This window comes from Acinonyx jubatus, chromosome A1 (assembly GCF_027475565.1).
Source record: "Acinonyx jubatus isolate Ajub_Pintada_27869175 chromosome A1, VMU_Ajub_asm_v1.0, whole genome shotgun sequence".
Lineage (NCBI taxonomy): Eukaryota > Metazoa > Chordata > Mammalia > Carnivora > Felidae > Acinonyx > Acinonyx jubatus.
The window spans coordinates 223,591,912-223,616,075 of record NC_069380.1 but is presented as its reverse complement, the minus strand read 5'-3'; the positions used below and the strand labels follow the sequence as shown (position 1 = coordinate 223,616,075).

At 41.8% G+C, this 24,164-nt stretch overlaps 1 protein-coding gene across 2 annotated transcripts in view; it reads left to right on the top strand.

Moving 5' to 3' along the window:
* Positions 1 to 24,164, top strand: part of FBXL7 (F-box and leucine rich repeat protein 7) — a 391,544-nt gene that overhangs the window by 94,395 nt on the left and 272,985 nt on the right. For both annotated transcript variants that reach the window (XM_027074459.2, XM_027074455.2), the window contains exon 2: positions 9,581 to 9,670. In XM_027074459.2, the coding sequence (XP_026930260.1) occupies positions 9,581 to 9,670 (90 nt within the window). The remainder of the gene's footprint in view (positions 1 to 9,580; positions 9,671 to 24,164) is intronic.

The following is a 24,164-nucleotide window of genomic DNA, read 5'->3' as shown; positions in this document are numbered from 1 at the left end:
TGATCTCACAGTCTGTGTGGGTTCGAGCCCCGCGTCGGGCTGTGTGCTGACAGCTCAGAGCCTGGAGCCTGTTTCCGATTCTGTGTCTCCCTCTCTCTCTGCCGCTCCCCTGTTCATGCTCTGTCTCTCTCTGTCTCAAAAATAAATAAACATTAAAAAAAAATTTTAAAAAACAAAAAAGGAAAAAGAAAGAAATTTCCAGCGTATTCACTTAGGACCTTCCTCTTATGCCAACTCATTTAACACGTGTACTGAGTGCCCATAATATGCCAAGCACAGGCTTGCTTTGGAGGCTAAGGGATCTACCCACATGGAGCTGAGGATACCGTAGAGAAGACAAATAGGATTGATTTCAATTAATCTACATATTTATTTTATTTTTAATTTTTTAATTTTTTTTTTTTTTTTTAATTTTTGAGAGAGAGAGAGCATGAACAAGGGAGGGATAGAGAGAGAGAGGGAGACACAGAAAATCTCAAGCAGGCTCCAGGCTCTGTGGCAGGGCTCGAACTCATGAACTGCGAGATCATGACCTGAGCCGGAGCTGGATGCTCAACCGACTGAGCCGCCCAGGCTCCCGACTCTACATATTTTTAATGTCATTATGTATATGGAAAAAGCAGTCACGCTGAACAGCAGCGAAACTCCACGAATCAAATAGTATTTGGGGATGTCACTCAATGATCTGATTCAGAAACTTAATATACTGTGTTTATGTTCAGTTCTATTCATGTGCCTGTGCTTTCTCTCCCCAACCCAATACAAAACCGTCCTGCGTTTTCCACAGTCAATCACAGTCCTTTGCGTGCAGTAGCTTTCACATGTCGTTGCGGAGTTAAACTGAGTTATTGATTGAGGCTATCGATAGGCAAGATGGTTAATAACAGCTAGCAGGTATTAAGTACCTTTTCTACGTACATGCCACAATAAGCAATGGCCCTTTGTCATTTGATTCTCACAGCTGCTCCCTGTGAGTTTCTATTTCCCAACGTCCCACTTTAAAGATGGGGTAACTGTGGTGCTCAGACGTCAGGAAAGCTGCCTGAATCTCCACCGTTCAGCTGGCAGTGAAGCCAAGATTCGGGTTTATTCCAGCAGCCTGCCGCCAGGCTCCACGCCCTCCGGCACCACGCGCTGTGCTTTGGGCCCACACGTGGCTGTCTGCCACCTCCCGTGGATTGGAGAGGACTGTGTGTGTCACAGTCATGCCCCTTTCTTTTTCTTTATCACAGCCTTCCGCAGGCGTGCAGAAATGGTGGGTTTTAATTGAGATTTTTCTCCGAGTGTGGCTTCTTTCTTCCCCCAAGAAAAAGAACGACAGGGTGTGCGGCGAACGATTGCTGATCAACTTACGTTTCTATCTAATTCTGCCTCTTTTTAGCCCTTGGCGTCCAAGCTAACACCACTTCAGTGATCGGTCTCCTCCAGGGTCATGTGTGGGTAAGCCCTGGGCTTGCATTTCACGTCGTGGTTTCGCTCCTGTGACTTGGGAGTGGGACCCCTCCACCCCCTCCTGCCCTGAATTACTTGAGGCAGAAGCTCTTGCCTTTCCTAGAGAGAGAGTGTAGGCAGTCTCCATCTGGGGAGAAGGGGGCGGCCCCCAAGCGTGCAGTCTGAGCCTCGCAGGCCTTCCAAGGGCAGAGCTTCTGCTGCAGGTGTGTGTCTGGATCCCCAAGCCCTTTCTGTGCCTCTCTGTGTGTGCTCTCTTAGCATCTGTGCCGCGCGCTGGTTTTCTGTTCTCGATTCGTCGCTACTGGCGGCGGCAGCCATCCAGCCCTGCCTGGAGGTAACATAACACACCCCGTGTCCCCGCCTGACGTTCCGTGCCCGGGGGTGCGGCAGGCCTGTCGGGAAGCTGCCGACTCAGCAGCGGGGGTGCCCCGTGCTTCTCTCCCGGAAGAACTCTGGGCACTTTGTTCGCCTGCTCCAGCCACAGCTCTCAGGATCTGATTTCGGCTGGAAACAACGTGCACCAGAAGTTTGAGAGTCAAAAGCCACAAGCGGTGGAAGCCAGCACCCTGTCACTGCAGCATTACCCGCAGTAGCCCAAGGAAGAGTAGGTAGACAAAAGCCCATCCTCAAGAGAGAAATAGATAAATAGGCAGGTACGCGCAATGAACTATTATTCAGCCGTAAAAAGGAACGTCGTGCCGACTCATGCTAAAACCCGGATGAACCTTGCAACAGTGAAGGAAGCCAGACACAAAAGGACAAACATCATATTATTCCCCTTAGAGAATGTATCCAGGGAGATACATTCCCTCACAGGGAGAGAAAGCAGATCAGAGGTTACCGGCAGCTGGGGGAGGGTGGAGTGGGGACTTCCTACTTCCTGGATGCAGGATGTCTGTGTCAGGTGATGCACAGTTTTGGAAATAGTAGGTGATGGTTGTTCAACATCGTGAAGGTAAATAATGCCGCTACATCGTACACTTAAAAATAGCTACATTTTCTGGCAGATTTTATGTTGTACCTATTTTTCATGGACTTAAAGAATGCCCCCACTCTGAACCAGATCTTGTGTGTGGGTGGACGTTGCCTCTCTTAGCAATTGAGAAAAACGCTGAAAAGCGTCCTTGGCTTCTCTTAGGCTGAACATAAACCCGTAAGAATGGCAGCGTCTCAGCAGGAAGGGACCGGCACACCTCCGGGGTGTGAAGCAGGTGTTCACTTAACTGTCTTGTTTTCCAGCCCTGCCCTGGACGGCCAACACGTTATAGATGCCGGTATCCTGCTCAGTGGCCCTGAGATCAGTTGCTAGGTGCTTTGGGAAAGTGCAGGAAGGAAGATACTAGTTAGGACATCAAGCCATTTAAAGTGAAAAGAGAACCAGGACTCACGTTTGCCCTTCTGCTTCCTTTCCTTTCTTCCTCTTACCCTCTTCATCCCCTGTTGCGGTCTTCTCTGGGGGAGAAGCAAATACAGAGGGCACCATCGACTGATTTTTGCTCATAACAAAATAAAGCAGAAAGTTCAGGAGCCGATCCCTCCTTTCCCTCTACTTCAAGATTTCTGACTCTGGAGAATTCCTCTGTTAAATCTCTCTCTCCCCTGTGGTCTGAAAGGACTAATATGCTTTCATGATATGAGTTTCTTTTTCAAACCCTGTATGCACCTGGGCTGGGGATTAAGCCGGATCATTCTTTGAGGTAACTAATATTATTATTCTGCATGTATAGACCCTTGAACTGTGGATCAAAGAAGATAAGAAATTATCTCACGGTAACAATCAGGAAAATAACAGTGAGTTCAACATACCAATATGCCCCACCACTCCTGTGATCTAATTCTGAGATATTACAAAGAATTCTCTTTCATGTGGTGTAGACATTTAGTCTTTAAACCATGCTCTCAGGGTGTGCCAACAGCAGCTTGAAAAGAAGGTACCTGAGAGGAACAGGAAATGTAGCGGGCTAGGACCCCCACGTGGGCCCACATGCTGGTTTGTGGATTTCATATCCGAAGTCCATGGCTGAAACCCACAGGAATGAATTCAATGCATATAATCTGGAAGTTATATAAGGAATCCATTTTGCAGGTAATTTCTTGGACTCTTAAGAATGTTCAAAACCGTAGGATCCCTTGGTTCATTTTTTTTTGTCATGTATCGATTGATCTGGTCTCTTCTACCCTTTACCTTCTCGTGTTATCAATAAATGACAGTGGAATGTCTGACTGTCTTGTTTTAAATACCTGCATTTACAAAATCAGCCTGGGCACTGGGAAGGAAAAGAGAGAAGAGACTTAGTTTTGCAGATTTTACGCATGGGAACTTTAAGAGATTTAAAATCGTTCTCTATGAGAGGATCTCCATTTAATGAACATGCTCTTTCTCCTCAAACACTGTGGAAACCTGGCACGCTCTCACAGCATGGCTGGAATAGAGGACCAGCACTTTCTTCTGCTAACATCCCCGGATTAACAGTGTGTCCCGACTGACCGGGGTAATCAATCAGCTGACTAGTTTCGCTACACTGTGATTGAGAATTATATGTATGTATGTTAATCTGGTACAAATAACATCGACCAGCATCAGCACACTAGTTAGTTTTCACTTGCTTTGGTGTGTATTTGTATCTGATACCTAGTTGTTGGTTCAACTATCCTCATTTTGGGGCCTTTAGCCCAATTGGGAGGACATTTAATAAAGCGTAACATGGTTCTTTACCAAGTCTAACAGGCGTAGTTCTGATATGCTCATAACCCCTAATGAGGGTTTTGGCCATTGATCAAATACACAGACTTTCATGTAGTTACATAAAGCAGTCAGATAGCAGAATTATCGGCTTTGCTCATACCAGAGGGATTTTCGCCAGCTATATAAAGTATGTATAATTTAATTTACATGCATGTGTAATATTTATTTACTACTATATATCCATGTAATGGTGTAATAATAATTAGTGTTTTAAATTTCATTTCCTGTTTCCTGATACAAATTAGGCTGTAATAAATGGGTCAGTACTAAACAATCACAGGGTGGGCTCTTGACAGCCATGGGCATGATCGAATGCTTTACCAGCCGGATCCTGTTTATTCCTCCTAGCAACGTCCCCAAACACTGAAGGGTGGATACAATCCCCCATTTATAGAGGAAACGGGTAGTGTTTTTTTGTTTGCATTTATCCCCACTGTATGGATAAAGACAATGAACGTTAGAGAATTAGAGAGATTTTCTCCTGGACACGTTGCTTGGAACTGGTAGATATGGAATTAAAACTCTTGTGGTCTGACACTGATGGACAGTTTTATGTGTCAACTTGGCCAAGGTGTAGACAGCAGTTATTCAACCAAACATTGTCTGAAGGTAAGAAATGTAGGGTGATCTTTCTAAGGCCATAGCTTGGCTTGCAAGAACATTGTTATACTTCCAATTCCTGTTTTTGACACATACGACCTCGTCCATTCCTTCTTGAGTTCCTCCTGTAACATTTCTGTTATAAGTTTCCCACCCCGAAACATACACCTTTTTCCTGAACTCACTGGGGAGATGGTTATGTTTCCAGAAGCAGGGTAGAAACAAAGAGCATATTAATAGCATCCAAAAATATGAACTTATTCTAAGATTCGTGGAGTATTTCCTAAGTGCTGTTTCTGGGTTATTTTTATTGAATCCTCAGACCAGTAAATTACAAATCCACATATGAGATTTGTCATTTACAGACTATACTCCCTCCGGTCCACATGAAAGCTGCAAAACCATATTTAATACAAGATTATGTAAGTTGATGCTCACTATTTGTGAATTCCATAATTTGCAAATTTGTGTATTTGCTGAAATTTATTTGTAACCCCCAAATCAATACATGTTTTTGTGGTCATTTGCGGACATGAACAGAGTGAGGAAAATCTGAGTCTCCCAACGTGCATGTCCCCAGCTGGGGATGAACAAGGTGATGCCTGTCTTCTTGTTTTGGCTCTTCTGCTGTGACTAAATGTCCTTTTTGCAGCCTTATTGACCACCACGTTTTTCGATTTGTGTGCATTTCTTCGGTGGTTTCACTCTCTAAGGTGGCCTTCAAGCGTCATGCTGAAGAGCTGTCTAACGTTCCTAGGTGTGAGAAGGTTGGGAGGTGTCTCACATGTATTATTAGATAAGGTTCACTTAAGCTTGAGGTATAGCTCTGTTGGCCTAAAGTTCAGTGCGAATCAATCAACAGTATAAGGTGTCTTTAAATAGAAACACACATGAAACAAGGGTATGTGTTGACGGGTGGACAAAAATGTGTCCAGCAGCTGGCAGAAAGCTAACCCTGTCTTTCCCCAGAAGCAGTGATCCACTCTTGTCATTGCATGGTTTGGGGTGGCTTTATAGAACATAACTACCATGAATAACAAGAATGGACTGCATTTCTCTATGATCTTGCTTTCCTTAATTAGTTAATTTGTTAAATACTCAGTGTTTTACTGTCAAAGGACATATATTCTCAAAGGGACAAAAAATGGTTCTTGATGGGGGGGGGAGAACCCCATTTAATGTAAAAAGCAGAGGTATATACGCAGTGCATAACATATATAGTATATTGGTGGTATTACAATATCTTTTGGGGTAATTGGGAGAAATGTCTAACAAGGTTCCTTGGGGGGGAGGGCAGTAATGAAAAAGTGATTGCAAAACATAGCCGCAGGGCACAGTCAATATGTGATGAAGAAAGTATTTACTAGGCTACACAGCACAGTATACATAGCTGTTATTATTAATATCATTGATAATATTATTTGTTTTCTTAGCCTCTTCCCATTCTTCATAGACCAGCATTTCTTAAATTGGAGTTTGTGGTCCCCTGAGGGGGTCTGCATTCTGTTTTCAGACCTGTCTGAGAATTTCCTCTAGAATTTATTTTGCTTTGGGCTTTCGTTTTGATGACAGGCATGAAAATAATAAATCGTTGTATCCTGGTTCCCCTTTATGGATGAGTCCTGCCACAGGATTTCATTGTCCAAGTTTATGCCTATCTTTTAAGATAGGAGTTCTATTTCAATGCCTAGGGGCCAATAAGGAATAAAAGAGGAGAAGACTTAAAGATCATGAGTAAAACAGACGGAGTGAAGGCCCAGTGACCTGTCTTCCTGCTCTGGGAGGGAGGACTCCTGATTCTGGATGGAGGAAAGTGGTGCTCAGCTGAGCCCTCACACGGGCCAGGGGGAGCATGGACATGCCCTAACCCAGAGAACATTCGCTTTCGCAGCCGGTACTGTGTTAACATTTTGAAAGGCAATTTAATCTCTGCAAAATAACATCATCTGCGACATGAAATTAATGCCATAATTTGAATTTTATGGGCTTTCTTGTTTTTGTGTTCAATGTGTTACTTTGTTTTGGTCTCATTGTTGAATCAGGGTTAAAGCGTATGGAGTTTATTTCTAGCTTTCCATTTGTGCATTGCTAAATACCAGTATACTAAAAATAATGTAAGTCTCCATCAGTGGTGGGCAATAATGCTTTTTGCCGTATCAAAGGGAGTGTTGGCATTGCTCGGGTTTAAGGAGCACTGTGAGGGACTCCTAGGATCACAGATTATCCAAGCTGCTGGGAATCAGTCCACCCATCTCTCTTACCACATGTGGACACTGAGCCTCCTGGAGGAGAAATGAGTGGCCAAGGTCAAAAACGAGTAGGGGCTGACTGAGGTCAGAGAGCAGGTCGGCAGGCTTCAAACTACACACCCCATCCAACGTGTCAACCCTGTCCAAAGGTGGAGCGTGGCAGATAAATGGCGACTACTGCCAGGCCACAAAATTGGTCTAGACACAAACTCATGGAGAGTTATGCGTCACCTTGGCTAACTCTGAGCGCGTAAGATGGGAAATGGGCCGGGACAACTGGAATGACAGACTTGTTTCAGAGTCAGGAGTCACAGTGAACAACGGGCAGTGCTGAAAGGAGACAACAGCCTTTTGACTTCGCTGCTCAGGTGATATCACCCATGAACTTGGCTTGTTCCAGTACTCTCAACATTCACAAGCAAATCCCCGAAGCTCCTAAGTTGAAGTGCCTTTGTACTTTCTACGCTGTTTTTAGATGTGACTGCACTCCACGAAACTAGGGCACGTATCACTGCGCAGGGAACGTGTTTCTCAGTTGCATGTAAGGGTTTTGATCCTAACTTGCTAAGCGAGAAGAGCGCATTTGTGATAGAATTGGATGGTCATTATATTAGTTTTCTATCGCTGTGTGACAAGTCACCACAAACTTCAGAGCAGTGGAACACAGGATACATCTATTATCCGACAGTTCCCTGGGGATGGAATTCTGGGCCAGGATCTGCTGGGAGCTTTGTTCAGGATGTCACAGAGATGTAGTCAAGACATTGGCCAGGGCTGTGGCTCCTCTGAGGCTTGGGGTCTCTTCCATGCTCATGCAGGTGTTGGCCGAATTCGTTTCCCTTGCAGCGGTAGAACTCACAGCTGCTTGCTTCTTTGGGGCCAATGGGCAGGGTCTCTTTCCTCTAGACTCTTGGAAAGAGCTTACCTATTTAGGCCAGGCCCACCCAGGATGATCTCCTTTTTGATCAAAGCCAAGTGATTGGGGAATTTAATTGCATCTTCAACACCCCCTCATATTTACCATATTTGTTGCTTAGAGGTTACAGGTTCTACCCACGCTCAAGGGAACTAAGGACATGCCATGAGCACCAGCTAACTTAGCCTGTTGAAGTTGCTACAACAAAATACCATAGGGGCGCCTGGGTGGCTCAGTCTATTAAGCTTCCGACTCTTGATTTTGTCATGGGTTATGATCTCAAGGCTCATGGGTTGGAGCCCTGAGTCTTGATTTCAGCTCAGGTCATGGTCTCATGGTTGATCAGTTTGAGCCCCGCATCAGACTCTGCACTGACAGTGGGGAGCCTGCTTGGGATTCTCTGCCCCCCTCTCTCTGTCCCTCTCCTGCTTCTGCTGTTTCTCTCTCTCTCAAGATAAATAAATAAATACATAAACAAACAAACAAACTTTATTTAAAAAATACCATAGACTAGTGGTTTATAACAACAGAACTTTAGTTCTTACAGCCCTGGTGGCTGAAAAGCCCAAGATTGAAGTGATCGAAGTGTCTGGTAAGACCCTTCTCCTGGTTCACAGATGCCTGTCTTTCTCCAGTGTCTTCATAACATGGAAAGACCAAGGGAGATGTCTGGCGTCTCTTTTAGTCTCATTCATGAGGGCTCCCCCCTCATGATCTAATACCCTTCGAAAGGTCCCATCTCCTAATACCATCCCATTGGGGGTTAGGTTTTAAGATGAATTGGTGGTGGGGGGTGGGCGGTCGGACACGTTCCGTCTGTAGCAGGTACCACGCGAGTTATCTTAGAATTCTGCTCACTGCCAGTCACTGGCACTTCCTTCACGAGGCCGTGAGTCAGCTTCGTATTTTCAGACTTTCGTGTGACATTTTGAGAATGTTTAGCACTATTAATGTATATGTTTATTTGAAAAGTTAGAAGAATAGGGGCGCCTGGGTGACAGTCGGTTAAGCATCTGACTTCGGCCCAGGTCATGATCTCACAGTTGGTGAGTTCGAGCCCCGCCTTGGGCTCTGTGCTGACAGCTCAGCGCCTGGAGTCTTCTGCAGATTCTGTGTCTCCCTCTCTCTGCCCCTCCCCCCGCTTGTGCTCTGTCTCTCTTGCTCTCAAAAATAAATAAACATAAAAAGAAAAGATGCCACAACTATTTGGAGCTAGCAGGCTCTTACTATTTGGGTAATGCCTCATTCTTAGATGTGCTTTTGTCCTTTGCTGGGAAATGTATAGTTTATAGTTGCAAATAAAAAATTAATGCCGTGGATGTGTTTCCCACATGTCCGTACTTATTCACGTGCATGCCAAAATGAAATTACGTTATCGTATGTTTTATAATCTTGTCTGAGTTTACAGTCAAGCCATATTATAATAGGGCTTTAGTTCCACTCTTACATGGGTCAGATATTTAATGCATAAGGCAGGAAACCTAATAAACTCCATACTTGGTATTATGGCTCCTTTCTTGGAAACAAGTGATATGGCTTGGTATGGGACAGAGTAGAAGGCATGGTCCGGTTCTGAAATCACAAAACTCAAAAGCTGCTCATTCCTGTTTTCTCTAGGCAAAGGCAGCTCAAGCATCTCATCCGACGTGAGTTCAAGTACAGATCACACGCCGACCCAAGCCCAGAAGAATGTGGCTACCAGTGAAGGTAGGCATCTGGTCTTCATTATCTCTCTCCCTGTGTTCACAGTGGTGGCTATTTTTGGAAGACAAATAAAATGTGTGAGTCTCAGTTCTGTTCTACCGAGTGGGAGCATATGAGATTCTTAAAAATGAGAAGGCGGAGGGTTTCTCGAGTTTCTTTTTTGCTGCTTTGCTGCTGCTGCCCGATAAAGGGGTTTCCATAGGATTTAAGTGTCTCAATTCTAAGGCAGTGCTGTTATTTTGTGAATATATAATAGGTTCACTTTGGGCGAGCCTCCGTGACGTTATAGATCCTGTTTTTCAGCGTGGAAAACACTAGGATTGTCAAATTCTTGTGCTGTAGTGGAAAGTTCCCGGAAGAGCTTTCAAAATAGGCACACTCGGAATTCAGGATTTTGGCAACGGAAGGTCATGATCATGTGATTTGTAGAATTTGAACTAACCAATATTTGGAAGTAGGAAAAGAGATTTGTTTGATTATGTAAAGAATAAGTGGAAAGTCCTGCCTCTCAGGACAAAGAGTCGTTCCACTGATGGTCTTGATACAGAATTTCACTATATGTACTAACAGATGTTGGGATTAATTGCTTTGCGTAGTCCGGAAGCTTTTGTGTCATTACTTGGGTGTGGAAATGACTGTTCCTGTGGTAGTTAGTTAGTGGCTGGTTGACCCAGTTATGGAATTAGTTGTTTTTATTTTAATGTGAAACACAATTAAGTGAGTTCTTTTTTTTTCTGAAGAAGAGTTCTTTCTAAATTAATTGTTGAACGCAGGTCCAGTGTAAGACATCTGTGAGGTGTCGGCTGATTTTCATGACAGGGTGTGCAGCCTGCTTCCTTGAAGTGTGCAGGGTGTGTGGGAGTACATTTCCAGGCTTTGTTTGGAGGCTTCATTTAAGCTGCTTGCAATATTGGGAAGCGTACCCTTGACCTGATGTTGGTTGCTCCTGTATGACAGCGTGTGCATGAACGATGATGGCTGGTCTCTGCTGTGCGTGTCTCCTCTTTGGGTATTCTTTGACTTGCTATGTTTCAAATGGCTGACGTATAAAGAGATTTTATAACGGGTTATATTCCCTGGTGTTTAAATGCCTCAGCGTTGTTTTACCAACATGGTAAGGCGAACAGAGTGGGGTGTTCTTCTCAGAGCAGCGAAGCACCAGGTAGAAATCCAATTTTAATTTTCTGCCTGTTAATTCAAATACGAGCATTAGGTCATTCTTGAAATTCAATTAAGGTAATGGGCAAGTCAAGTAAATTGATTCTAGACATTTGCTTTTGAGGCCTCCGTTCTTAGGAGCCTGAGTGGAAATCACTTCAACATAACTAACTGATTTACGGTCTTCTGTAATCAAAAATGTACGTTTTTGTAAGGTGATCACTTCTTTCCATCGTGATTACAGTTAATTTTGTCGTAGTCATAGTTTGGCTAATTTGAGTGGCTGTGAAAGTAGAAAGTTAAGACTTTACGTTGATAATCCCTGTGTGTTTCTGTCTCCAGATTTAAGTTCTTGTATTACTCTTTGCTCTTTTCAAAAAATGGAAAATACAAAACTGTATGGACATTGGTGAAAGGGTTGGGGGAAGGGACTGTGGGGCTTCATGCATTAAAAATGTCTGCTTTTTATGCTTCAAAAAAACCCCGACTCCACAGGGATTTAAAATTTTCATTTTATTCTGCCTTTTCCTTAGGAAGATTCTTTTAATGCAGGCCCAGCCAGTGTTTTATATATTTTTGTCACAATGCATTTTCTACCATTCTGAGAGTAAATTCAGGAGAAAAATGGGAAAATTCAATGTTCAGGTGAAATCATTTTTAGCAATGGAGCTAAATTAATACCACTGTTTTTTCCAGCTCTTAAGTGACTGGACCCCATCCCTATGAGAGATGCTGTCCATTTTTTTTTTGCATGTCTGCAAAATTAAGTGTTTTTTAGTATTTCTATGTATGAATCCATTTTGCTACTGTTTTTTAATCAATGAAACAAAAACGTATTTTAAAATGAATTCGGCATGGGTATGTATCATTTACAATTAAAATGCATCGTAGGGAGGTTTGCTGCAGAACGGTCTCACTATCAGCCTGGTTTTTCAAGATGGGAGCACGACAGTAATGCTAATTTTCTCAAAGCGCGGGTGACAGAATCCTGATCCACCTCTCAGGATTAGGGTGTCACCTTCTGTGACCTCCAGAGTGGATTTCGCCAGCCGTACACATGTTTGCTTCTACTAGAAAGCACCTGGTGACCACGGTGTGCGGTGTGCTGGCAAAGAGACAGAGACTGGACGCCAGTGTCTTCCATGTGCCACAGAGGAGCCAGTTAAAAAATGCTTCTCTGCTTCTCTTCCCACCGTTTCGAGAACTGTGTTTAACCTGTCTTGTTAATATTAGGTGAGTGGTGTAACTGGCTTTCCAGAAGCAGTTTGACTATCGTCATTTTCTCCCACGGTTGATCATCTTAAGGTTGTTTTCCCTCTGAAATTCCTGATATCCTCTTCAAGAAACACAGGCAGGATCATCAGTTTCAAGGTCTGAGTGATAGCGATTTATAAAAATGGGGCATGTGGTGAAGGACCGTATTCAGTTTTCCTGCAGCCTTTGAAAGCCGTGGCCACACCGGTAATAGCTGGGTTGGAAGCCTTTTGGAGCAGAGCTGGACCTTTCCCTGTTGGGCTGGATGGGGAAGGTATCACGTCAATTTCCCGGCCAGTGTGGAGCGTGTGCACGCACAGGCGCCTTTGTGCCCAGCCTCCACCAGTTGGTGGATGGCAGAGTCATCGTCTCCTACTGGGAGGCGTGTAGGTAACCCATGCGATACCCGTTGGCGCATGAACTGAGGACATGGGAGCTGAGGAGAGGGAAGGGCACTCACATAACATGCGCTACCCTGGGGCTGGTGGTAGAGATGGTCACTGACTGTGACAGACACAAGGGACTTACTAGGGAGATGACAGGGTTCTAAAATTGGATCGTGGTGCAAGTTGCACAGCACGGTACATTACTAAAACTCACTGAAGCATACACATGACAGGGGAGTTGGGAGTTGTGGCTTCTGCGTGACCTGAAGACTGCCATCTAAATCATCACGAACTATTCTTTGAAAAATGCTGCCTCCCACCTCTGGGAAGAAGTCCGGAACAGGGCTGAGAAGACCCCTTAGGAGCATGGGTCTTGGCCATCCAAAGTGCAGGGCTGCTGGCCGAAAGCTTCTCCTGAGATGCTCTGGCCTTGGGGCCAGAACAGCCCTGAAAGCATCATGAGGAGTCCCTGGACGAGTAGTGTTCACAGCCCGGAGCGTGGTGTCTGGTCAGAGTGGACTCCTCAGAGAACATACTCTTCTGGAAAGTTCTGCAAGACATGAGAAATGATAGACCCACAAGTTTCTCAAAACCTTTTTTTTTTTTTTTAAGCTTTTCCTGGAGAGTCTCTAACTTTAGCTTAGATTTATGTTTTGAGCCACCAAGCCTAATGGTTGAGACATCGGTCGCATTTACTGACTCTAATCAGTGTAAGGACTTATGTTCTTGCTGTCTATCTGTTGTTCCCACTCATTCACTTTGGGTCATAAGGCTCCTCTCCTATGCATGATGGGCACAGATGGTGATACAGTTTGGTTTCAATCCAACCGACAGTGGTATTTTTTACCTAAGTGGTAGCCTTCCGTTCCAAAATCTCTTGCGAAAGCTTTGTGCATTTTAATTTTGTGATTCTAAAGCCACACCCCTATTAAGGAATTGGCAGCCTGCAGTGCTTTCTCCTTGATAAATGGTATAGGCCTCCTTTAAAGCCCATTATATTTCATGTGACAGTTTAAGTTCCTGATTTCCTGACACTGTAGGGGGTTTGGGTTCAAGTGTAGAAAGCTGGAAACGTTCCATTTTTCCCAACAAAATCTGCATTCCAGCTTCGTAAGCCACAGCTTAATTCTTTCCAGTTGTGTTGCTATTCTTTCTCTTATACTTTTTTTTCCTCCAGTCTTTCTCATCCACGGGTGTTCTCTTTTGTACTGGAAGCAATGGCCTTTGACTTTCAGCTATGAAAGCCACATCCAGCCCATGGCTGGAAGAGCACACATGGATTGTGAAGAAGCTTCCTAGGAATAGTAAGCTGAGCTGGGGCTTCTTTCTCAGAACAGGGTTATGACTGTGTGGCTTTAATGGCGGCCTCTCAACAACTCAGACATCTCTTGAGCTGGAGGAAGGTGACACAGTTTAGTTCAAAGGCCAAATGTAATTGGCTGAGGAAGAGCCAGCTTCCTCCAGCTGCTCTCTAAAGATATTCAAGTTCAGATATTGAACTCACTGACAACACAATTTATAGATGCGATGGCTTATAAATGTCGTTATCAAGCCAGCCAAATATGGAATCATAGGATTTTTAGAGCTACAAAGCTTTGGCAGTTTTCTGATCTAATACACTCGTTTTACAAAGAAATCCCTGCGGCACAGAGAAATAAAGAGATTTGCTCAATATTACACACCTAATAAATTGTGGAGCAGGAGTTTGACCCAGTATTGTTTTGGTGAGAGATGGTCAAATCAGGAAAAAGCCTAACCTTTAAAAAAGTTGCTGCCTTCTAAGCGTGAAGCTATTTAATTCTGTTTTGTGCGTCTCTTGTCCTCTACCCATCTCGAGCTGGTGGCAGAGCTGAGGCAGGCTGTTCAAAAGAGTTTGAGAAAGATGGAGTTCACATAGACGGGTACTTCCAGTAGGAGGAGAGGACCTCCTTGAAGGGGTAAAAGGATCTCAAGCTACTTGTGTAGGTTGGCTTCTCACCTGGAGATGGAAACACTACCTTTAAGTTACTTCCTGGTTATAAAATAGCGTTTCAAAAAACATTTACCTAATATCGTTTTGTGAAGTTGCCCGTTTAATTAACTCCCTGGAGGAAATGAATTTTAAAATGTTTCATTTGAGCTGTGCGTGAAATGAGTCGATATATCGAGGATTTGTGGTGCTCTTCTTTCCACGGTACCTAAACTCACCAGTTTATTTATACAGTCATGGGTTAACATGTTTTCAGTGCCCAAATTAGACCAGTGCTAAGTGGAGGTAGTTTGAAAATGCCCAGGAATCTGGCTTTGTTTTATTCTCTTTGTCTTCCTTATATCATCTTCTTTCTACTTGAGTGTACTTCTCAAACGAAATTCACATGAGTCACTGAGAAAGAGAAAGATGATGCTTTTAATTCAAGGTAGATTCCATTTCCCTAAAAGCCTTTTTGCCCATCCAACAAATTCAGCAAACATTGTTGGGACACATACTACTTCATGATGACCAGCTGTCTTCATGCACATCATTATTCAACTGCTTCATTGTCACGTCACTCTTGAGAATGGGATACAAAGGTTTTCATTTGGCAGATGACAACAGGGGGACTGGGAAGGGGTCAGTGTGGCCCAGAGTCATGGAAATTTAGTAAAAGACGAAGATGGTTATAAGCACTCGGTTCTGAATAAGATTTATTTTTAACGCTTGTTTTATAATTGTCATGTAGAATTACCAAGAATTTCATGCTGATCATTTTATGAATTTATATCAAAATATGCTTTGAAAGTCCTCATGAGACATACCTTTTGAAATGCTAATCCACGATTGTGTCTAGATTGTCAATATTATACATGGAAACCCTTTTGTGGTCTGTGTGTCGTCTAGACATTTACTTTAAATGCTTGGTTATTGAAAGCAAGAGTTAATATTCCAAGCTGCCTTTGTATTAAACTGTTGAAGGGTTAATTTGCAGGTTATCATAACTGTGTCCTTAACACACTGCATCAGACAGACATAGGGTTTGAAAGTGAGATTTAAATAATTCATGACATAGGATCTGTAGTGCATATAATGTAAAAGTACTGACTAGTCACGTTGCTTCTTGTTACTTTAAAAGTGAGCCATGTATCCCGCCTGGGTGGCTTGGTCGGTTAAGCGTCCGACTTCAGCTCAGGTCATGATCTCGCAGTCTGTGAGTTCGAGCCCCGCGTCGGGCTCTGTGCTGACAGCTCAGAGCCTGGAGTCTGTTTCAGATTCTGTGTCTCCCTCTCTCTCTGCCCCTCCCCTGTTCATGCTCTGTCTCTCTCTGTCTCAAAAATAAATAAATGTTAAAAAAATTAAAAAAAAAACCTGAGCCATGTAGTCCTTAATTGGAAATATACACAGGTGAAAGATACCAATCTTAGAGCATGTGCCTTGGAAGACTGGAATTATGCCTTGAAGCCGGCATAATCAAATGAAACTCCATCCGTGACACAAGAGAAAATAAAGTAAAAACATATAATGCAGGAAGAGGAATAAAGAATAAAGAAGTGGAGAAAGAAAATGGCATAGAAAAAGTCTCTTTCAAAATAGTTCTAAAATGACACGTCTTTAAACTGGGAGGGTGGTTGGGGACCTTACGGGAGGGAGAGATTCCAAAATGAGAAATGTGGTATTAGTAGCTTTTACTCCATGTATGAAGAAGGTGATGACTCATTATTATGAGGATTTGTTTTGCCTTTAAAAATTAAATTTCAAACCTAACTATTTCTGAAAATTTCAGAAGCATTTAGGTACACCTGACAGGGCTTTAGCCGTTGAAGTTTAACATGTTTGGGTAATTAAATTAGCAACTCACTGTTTCATGACCAACTTTCCTCCATTGTTTAATAACTACTGCCTACTCGTAAGGTAGGTAGGTGACTTTTGAAAAATTGCACCAATTACACTGGGTGATTTGAGCATATTATAGATTCAGTGTGCCCGATTTAATAAAGAAGTCAAATTTGCACTTGAGGATAAGTTTAAGCAGTGGAAAACTCATCAGCTTGGTATCCATCAAATTGTTACATAAGCCTAAAAATGTACAATGAAATCCTAAATACCATCTCAGACTCAAGAACTAAGTTTAATTTCTTAAGGGAATTATCTTCCAAAATGAATCATCCAGAATGGCAAAAATGTCATTTAATAGTCTCAAAAGGAAATTAGGTTTCTGTGTGTGTGTGTGTGTGTGTGTGTGTGTGTGTGTGTGTGTTTAAGGACATCTTAAAGTAATACTTAATTGAGACATCCAGAGTCTGCCAGTGCCTTTATGTAGAGTTACGAGAGGAAACATTAGATCTTTAGCATTCTAATCCCATGTGTAAAATTATTCTGTGTTTTTCTGTCACCTACATTCTGTCATTTGCAAAAAAACCCAAACCAAACAAAACTCAATACATAATCGATATGTTTCAGTCATAGACATTCTGGTTCATCTGAATACAACTAAGTGTATTTGCAATGACGGCTTGGATCGTATCTAAGTTCTCTTATCTGTAATCTCAGTTATTTAGTTCAATGGGAATTTATTAAAGGATGTAATCTAGGTTTAAATACATTTGTTTAGGCACTTAGGGGGAGAATTCAAAATGTGTGTCAGTCACAAGTTGGTGGCACAGAGAATGATCCCTATCCTCGGATGTGTTTGCTTATCCCTGAAGAATTTTCAAAATTAATTTTGGGTTTCATTTAATGGATTTGGGTGGGGCATCTACCCTGCAGCTACTGAATTCCCTTCATTCTCTATTGCCTTAAACAGGCGTCTTCCAAAGTATTGCTGTTACGTCTTTGGCTCCTGGAGGAATTTGATTTTATGGCGAGACCCACTGCTGCCAGAACCTAGCGATTACTGGTGGGATAAACCCTGTGCATCGGTTCAATCATAATTGGTGTAGGTGGTGTAGGATTGTGTCCTGAGAAGTGGCCTGAAACGTGCTGTAGTTGGGGAGGAAGGGAGAGAGGCATGGGTTGGAGTAACTGGGAAAGGTGTCATGGCAGCTGGGGATTTGGCTTCTCCTGCGTGGACAAGAAGATAGAAGGGTGGAGAGGAACATATCGCATAGCGTGTAACTCAGTCGGGAGTTGGAAAAAAGCCATCTGGGTTCACGTGGGGGAAAAATGGGGCTTTTTGTAAAGAGTCCCCTCCCTGACAACATTGAGTATGTTCCCAAAGTGCTTTGACCATCCAGTCTTTCACTAAAATATTTATTTATGGGGTGGCTGCACATTCTTTGTACTAGGTTTTCGATGGATACCGTATAATTGGAAGTGTCAATGACAAATAGGTCACCGTTCTATGACATTTTGTACCCACCACTTTTCTTTGGGCTCTTTGGAGGGTTTTACACTACAAGGCTGACTTCTGGGCTCGTGTAAGGCAAAAAAGGGCATATGGAAGGGGGTGGGGAGCAACGTTTCAGAAAGAATAACCCGACATTGGAAATATTTGCCTTTCGCAGTCCTGGACACAGTCTGACCTTAAAGATCAGGTTAACACGTCTGTTTATTTCCTCTTTGACTAGGAAATAACTTCCTGAGGATAAACTAACTTCCTCAGGAAGTCCCAGGCTTCCCAAGGCTGTTAGGCTGATTAACAAATAATGAGAGAAAAGCACTTTAGCTGTAAAGTGTGTTCCTTTATATCCTACATATTTATAAAATGTAGAAAATCCCCATTTTGGAGGGAATGATATACAAGTAGCTTAGGTATTGTTCGTGATCATTAAGAGGTGATTGAGGAATTGTTAGAAGGAGTGCAGTGTGTAGGAAGCAGATAGTAATAGAGTTTATAATTATAAATGTAACTAGGACACTTCTGCTTATCACCACTACCGCCTTCCTAGGTGGGGCGGGCTGCCTGCTATCCCGAAGGACACTTGTTCTTCCAAATAACTGTATGTGTTTGAACATGTGAATTTCCCGATGCGGGCTTCAGAAAACCAGATTTCCCTGCACGGTGGCGAGATTTTGAGCTGCAAAGGAAGGGGACACGGTGGGTATCTGGCAGATCAAAGAGGAGATGGATGGGAAGGAGGGATGGTGGGGCTTTGCCAAACTCACACAGTGCTCGGAGGGAGTGGATTTTCTATAGAAATCAGTGGAGGGCTGAATCGTGAGACTGGCCTTTCTTGTAGTCCCTTGACTTGTGCAGATACGGCAAATGCCCACTGATGAAGAATCCATCCATTAACACACCCTTACTATGATAATTTGTACACATTTAAGCATTCTATTATGCTTATATTCTGTTGTGGATAATGCTATTTTATATAACATATTTACTTACACAATTGATAATTAACTTTTCTCTTTTAAGTCCGATTATGAGCTCACATTGTTCCAATTATTAATAATTATTACTCTCTGCTTGATGTTTGATTTTTTTTTTTTTATAGCTTCTTCTATGGGAAACCTTTAAGCATCTCCTTTGTCCTTCCAGCACTGTCCTTCAGGCTGTAAGACCACCCTTGCTTTCTGGCCATGAGGAATGGTGCAGGCCCAGTTTTTGTTGTTGTTGTTCTTGCCTAAGATACAGGATCAATCATGACCAATGGGTCTTTTGTTTTTAATGGCAAAAGACACTCAAGATGTAAATCTGGGAGTAAAGCAAAGGGCTCCTCTGCTGTGGGCTCACTTTTAATAAAGTTAGAACTGGAGAACATGTATTTTTAAGCTTCTAGTCCACATCGATTTTATCAATTTATAATATTTTATGTTCTAAATTCCTGCACTGTGCTTAGGTCCTCATAGTATGAAATTTCATTTGCCACTAAGACTTTCTACTCTTCAGCAGTCAAAGATATGACTTCTATTGGGCCCTCCCCATCAAATCTTCAAATATGCCCAGACCTGCCTGATCCATAGCAGTGACAAGTAATAGGCTACATACGGCTCAATCAAGATATCCATCGCGTGAGAGTTTTGTGTATGCTTACAGTTGGTGGCTCTATAGGGTCATTCCTACAATTGCTTGAACTCCTCTGAGGAAGGAATTGAGTTTTATCCCCCTTTGTGTGCTCCGTGGCTACCACAGAGACTTCCATACAATAAGTATTTGAGAAATGTTTATTAAATGAATGAGTGGGTTCTTATGCAGAATCTAAGAAGGAATAGCCCTCTTGATTAGTTTTTCCAACCGTAGTCATAAAGACCATGAAATCAAAAGCTGTGCAAATCCAAGGTAATTTTGAGAGGTACAGTTACTTTTTAGAAAAGAGAATAATGCTATTTCTTAGGAAAACTTGAGGCACATCATAGGAATGTTTACCATCCATTGGCTTTTAGTTGCCTTTTGTGTTAAGGAAACAAACAACTTCTTTAAGCAGAATATACATTCCAGAAGGAGGATGAAACAGAAGATGTTTCTGGTTTCTGTGTTATCATTTGTTTCAACATTTTTAAACCAACAAACAGGCAAGATTTGTTGTCTATTGAATATTAGCTCTATAAATAACCAGTTTCTATCAGGAAGTTTTTTTAACATTTTAGTTCACCAAATGAGACAAACATAGAAATACAGAATTCTAGAGCTGTTCAGCCTCTGTACCGCAATTTCAAGGGCAGAGGAAAAATATTCTTTACCCCCTAACCAATTAAATTTTATTAAATCCCTTTTTAATCTTTTTTAACCTTGATACGTTGAATTATTTCAATTCTTCACTCCCCGATATCTCAAGGTATCAAATTAGAGCCTGTGGTTTTTTAACTGATGAAATTGGAGAAGTAAGTTTCATTTTATTGGCACAGAATATGGCTGAATTGGCCAGTTAATAAATGTGTCCGGGTTTTTTTTGGGTGGGGGTGGGTTCACTGATTTGTTATAAAGAAATGTTAGGAAAAACATTCCTGAAGGAGAAACTAATATTGTTCTTTCCCTTTTTTAAAAGAATTATCCTAGAGCCAACCTTGACCTCAGATTATCTTCTGCAAGCTATATTCTATTTCACAGAAGGTGGGAAACTGTAAAGTTCATGTTTTGTTTAGCTGGGTTGGAACTGGTCAGTACAGAGATTAGGAAATTGTTTCATTCCAATTTCAGAGATTTAGAAAGAGCTAAATTCTGGTAATGGATATATTTGGAAAATGAAGTAGGCGGTTGAACTCTTCATTTAATATGAATGAGAGGGGGGAAAAAGCCATGAGATAAAAATTTTGTCACTTTTTTTTACTCCCCATTTATGGGTGGCCCAAGTTGCTTAGCCTTAATTTTCTTCTCTGTAAACCAGTAATAATAACGTTCTCTACTTCAGTCTTGGTTATAAAGATGAGATTTAAAAATTATATGCAGTGTGAGTTCATGTGCCTATTAGCTGGTTTAGTGTCATCAGCTTACCCACAACCACTATCTGTGGCTTCCATATCCTACCTTGCTCAGGGACAGGAAGATGTTTGTATGGAAAAATCACGCTTACATAAATTCAGCATAATTCTAAATAAGATTTTCATTTTGAAACGTGACCCAACTGTATTTTCTTTACCTGGAAGAATGCATCCAGCATCTATAAGTACCTGCCATATGTGGACGTTGAATTCAACTCCATTACATGTATATGACAGTATGTATGTTGAATTACTTAGTATGTTGAACTCATTTGTTGAGTGAATACATGTACACATGAGGATATCCAGGAAAATTTTGGAAACGAGTAATGAGAGTAACATTTCCTTCGTGTCATGAAAATATATTAGACATTTACAAACATTTAAGAAGTGTGGTATGGTAAAGCTTGGTATAATGGAACTGAGAGTTCAGGGTAGACTTAGTTATATATGGGAATTTAAGGTTTGTTAAAGATGGCATTATAAATTAATAAAGGGGATAAGCCTTGTCAGTACATCCTAACAGGAAAATCAGCTTCTCATTTTAAAGAAAAGGAACACGGGCAACCTAATGTGTTCCTGATGCCAAAATAAATTCTGTATGGATGAAAGATTTAAGTGTTCAAATTAAACCTAGATGAATGGTTTTACGATCTCAAGGTAGAAGAACCTTTCAGAGCATGAAAACAGAAGTTGTCACAAAGCTAACGAAGGCCACCAGCACTTGCGTGGGGTCGTACACGCTCTAGTGGGTAGAGAAAGATCTTTCCATTGTCAAATATGTTTGTCTTTTCGTTAAGCAAAGTTCAACACAGGTCTCTTTTTTATTGCTGAACTTCTCGAAGCTGTTGATGTGTTAATGTGTGTTGTTAATTTTCAGGTGGTATATTTTATTTCACAAGCTTACTCTTATCCTTATGACCGGGAAATGCGAATACTTGTCAATCAAGAGTGTTAAAATATGTGTGCACACTTTGATGTAAAAGTTTCACACTAGGAAATCACCTTAAAAGTCTGAATTTTTATTGTAGATATATGCTTCTTAATATTTGTGATGTAAAAATATTGGTAAAGTATTTCATTGAGTCATCTATATGTCAAAGATCTGTTTAGGTATCCAAAACAGCTTCACAAATAGTGTTTCATATGGGAAACTATTTATGAAAAATGTATATTATAAAGCAGAATTTCCTATAGAATCCCACAAATAGGATTGCATTTGAAGAGGAAAAAAACTGAGGGGACATGTTTCCAGATGTTACGAATGGTTATCACTGAGTGATGGAATTATAGATTGTTTTTATTTTGTGTTTTCCAATAGTGCGTAACTTCCCGTGTTGAAGAGGTAATTTTTAGAAAATTCAAGTTGGTTCTTTTTTTTTCTTTTTTAAGAGCTGAAAATGTCTCTTTCACTAGTTTTTTTTTTTTTTTGAACTTTGTTGAATGTGATATGACCAACAATTCAATAATTCCAATTTTCCACAACTGATTAAGATTTATGGATAAAAATTGACCTTGCTGTTTCTTATCACAGATACTCCAATATGCATTCAACACCGTTCTGTGCAGCAATTGCTTGCTTTCATGATGTTCTTTATAATCAATTTTAAAAGACTTTCCCATTCTTAAAACTTTTTTTAGTTGAATGTACTTCCAACACAATTTTTCTCTTCTCTGTACATTTATAGAATATGTTTCCAATACATGGCATATATTCCGATTCATTCTGTATTCATTTACTAGGTGATATTTTCACTCATCAAAAATTACTGAGTGCCAGGTATTGTGCTTGGGGAATGTGGGGACTCCTTGGTGAGCCAGACACCGAGGCTCTCATCTTATGAAGACACAGATATTATAGAAACATAAAAATAAATAACGTTTTAAGAATGCATTATTCAGTACATGTGTAGAAATGAAAATTGAAGCTGAGGTCTGAAGATGAACGGGAATTAGCAAGGTAAATATCTGGGTGAACATTTATATGTCAGGAGGCATGATGGTGGGGAGAGTGGAATCCTCATCTATTATTGTATAACAAATTACTCGACAACAATGAATTAATTTCCTGTTGCTGCTATAACAAATTACCAGTAATGTAGAAGCTTAATGTAACACAAATCTATTATCTCACAGTTCCGAAGGTCGGAAGCTCTAAAATAAGTCTCCGAGGACTAAATATGCGGTGTTGGCAGGGCCGCATATTTGGAGGCTCTAGGGGGAATCCATTCTTTACTTTTTCCGTCTTGGTTCATGGTCTCTTCATCATCAAAGCCAAAACCATAACATTTTCAAATCTGTCTCTCTGATCCTTCTGCTTCCCTCTTGTAAGGCTTACTTTGGGCCCACCCAGGTATTTCAGGATCTCAAGATCTTGAACTTCATTCATCTCAAGATCCATCTCAAGATCTTTAACGTAATCCCATCTGCAAAGTGCCTTTTAACCATGGAGTCACAGGTCCAAGTTTCTGGGGGTTAGAACATGGACATCTTTGGGGAAGCCACTTTTCTGCCTTTGATGTTTACTTACTTAAAACAATCACCATTTTATTATATCTCACAATTTTTTTTTTCCAAAGAGAAATTTGGGTAGGGGTTGGCTATAATTCTTCTGCTCCATATGGCGTGGATTGAGGTCAGTGGTGGTATTCTGCTGGTGGAGAGGCTGGTCTAGAAGGTCAACACTGTGTGCCTGGCCCTTGCCAACAAGGGCTGGACTGTCGATTGGAGAACCTTTTTGGCAGGACAGTTTCAGGGTAACTGGACCCCTTACATGGTTCCTCAGGGTTCTAGAAAGAGGTTTTCAAGAGACCAGAAGTGGAAGCTGCCGGTTTCTTGAGGCTTGGGTTCAGAAATTAGCATGGAATAATGTATTATTGTATTCATCACACCATCGCAGAACCACTCACATTTGAGGTGGGGAGCATGGATGTCACCATTTCACGTGCGAATGTTGGTGTATATGCAGCTATTTGTAATCAATGGGGAAGATGGGTAGTGGGGGAGGATTCCATGGAGAGGGATGAATGTGTGGGAAAGCCCTGGACCTGGAGGGAGCTTAGGGCTTCTCTGAACAAAGGCTTGTGTGTATTTGCATCATAATGACAGAGGAGAGATGATGCAGGTGGGGCCATTAGGCAGGGCAAGTTTTTCTAGGGCCTTCTAGACCACATACATGTTATGGGTTTATCCTAAGAGTAAGGAGGAGCCCCTGAGGACTTTGAGCAGGGACAGATCTGCTGTGGCTCCTGTGTGACCCTGACAGTGGACAGTGAGGGAAGCCCATGAGAAGTCAGTTGTGCGTAGGGTCAGAAATAACAGTACTTGGGACGCGTAGGGTTCAGGCTCATTTTCTGCCGCACTTTTCTAGTAGCTTATGATA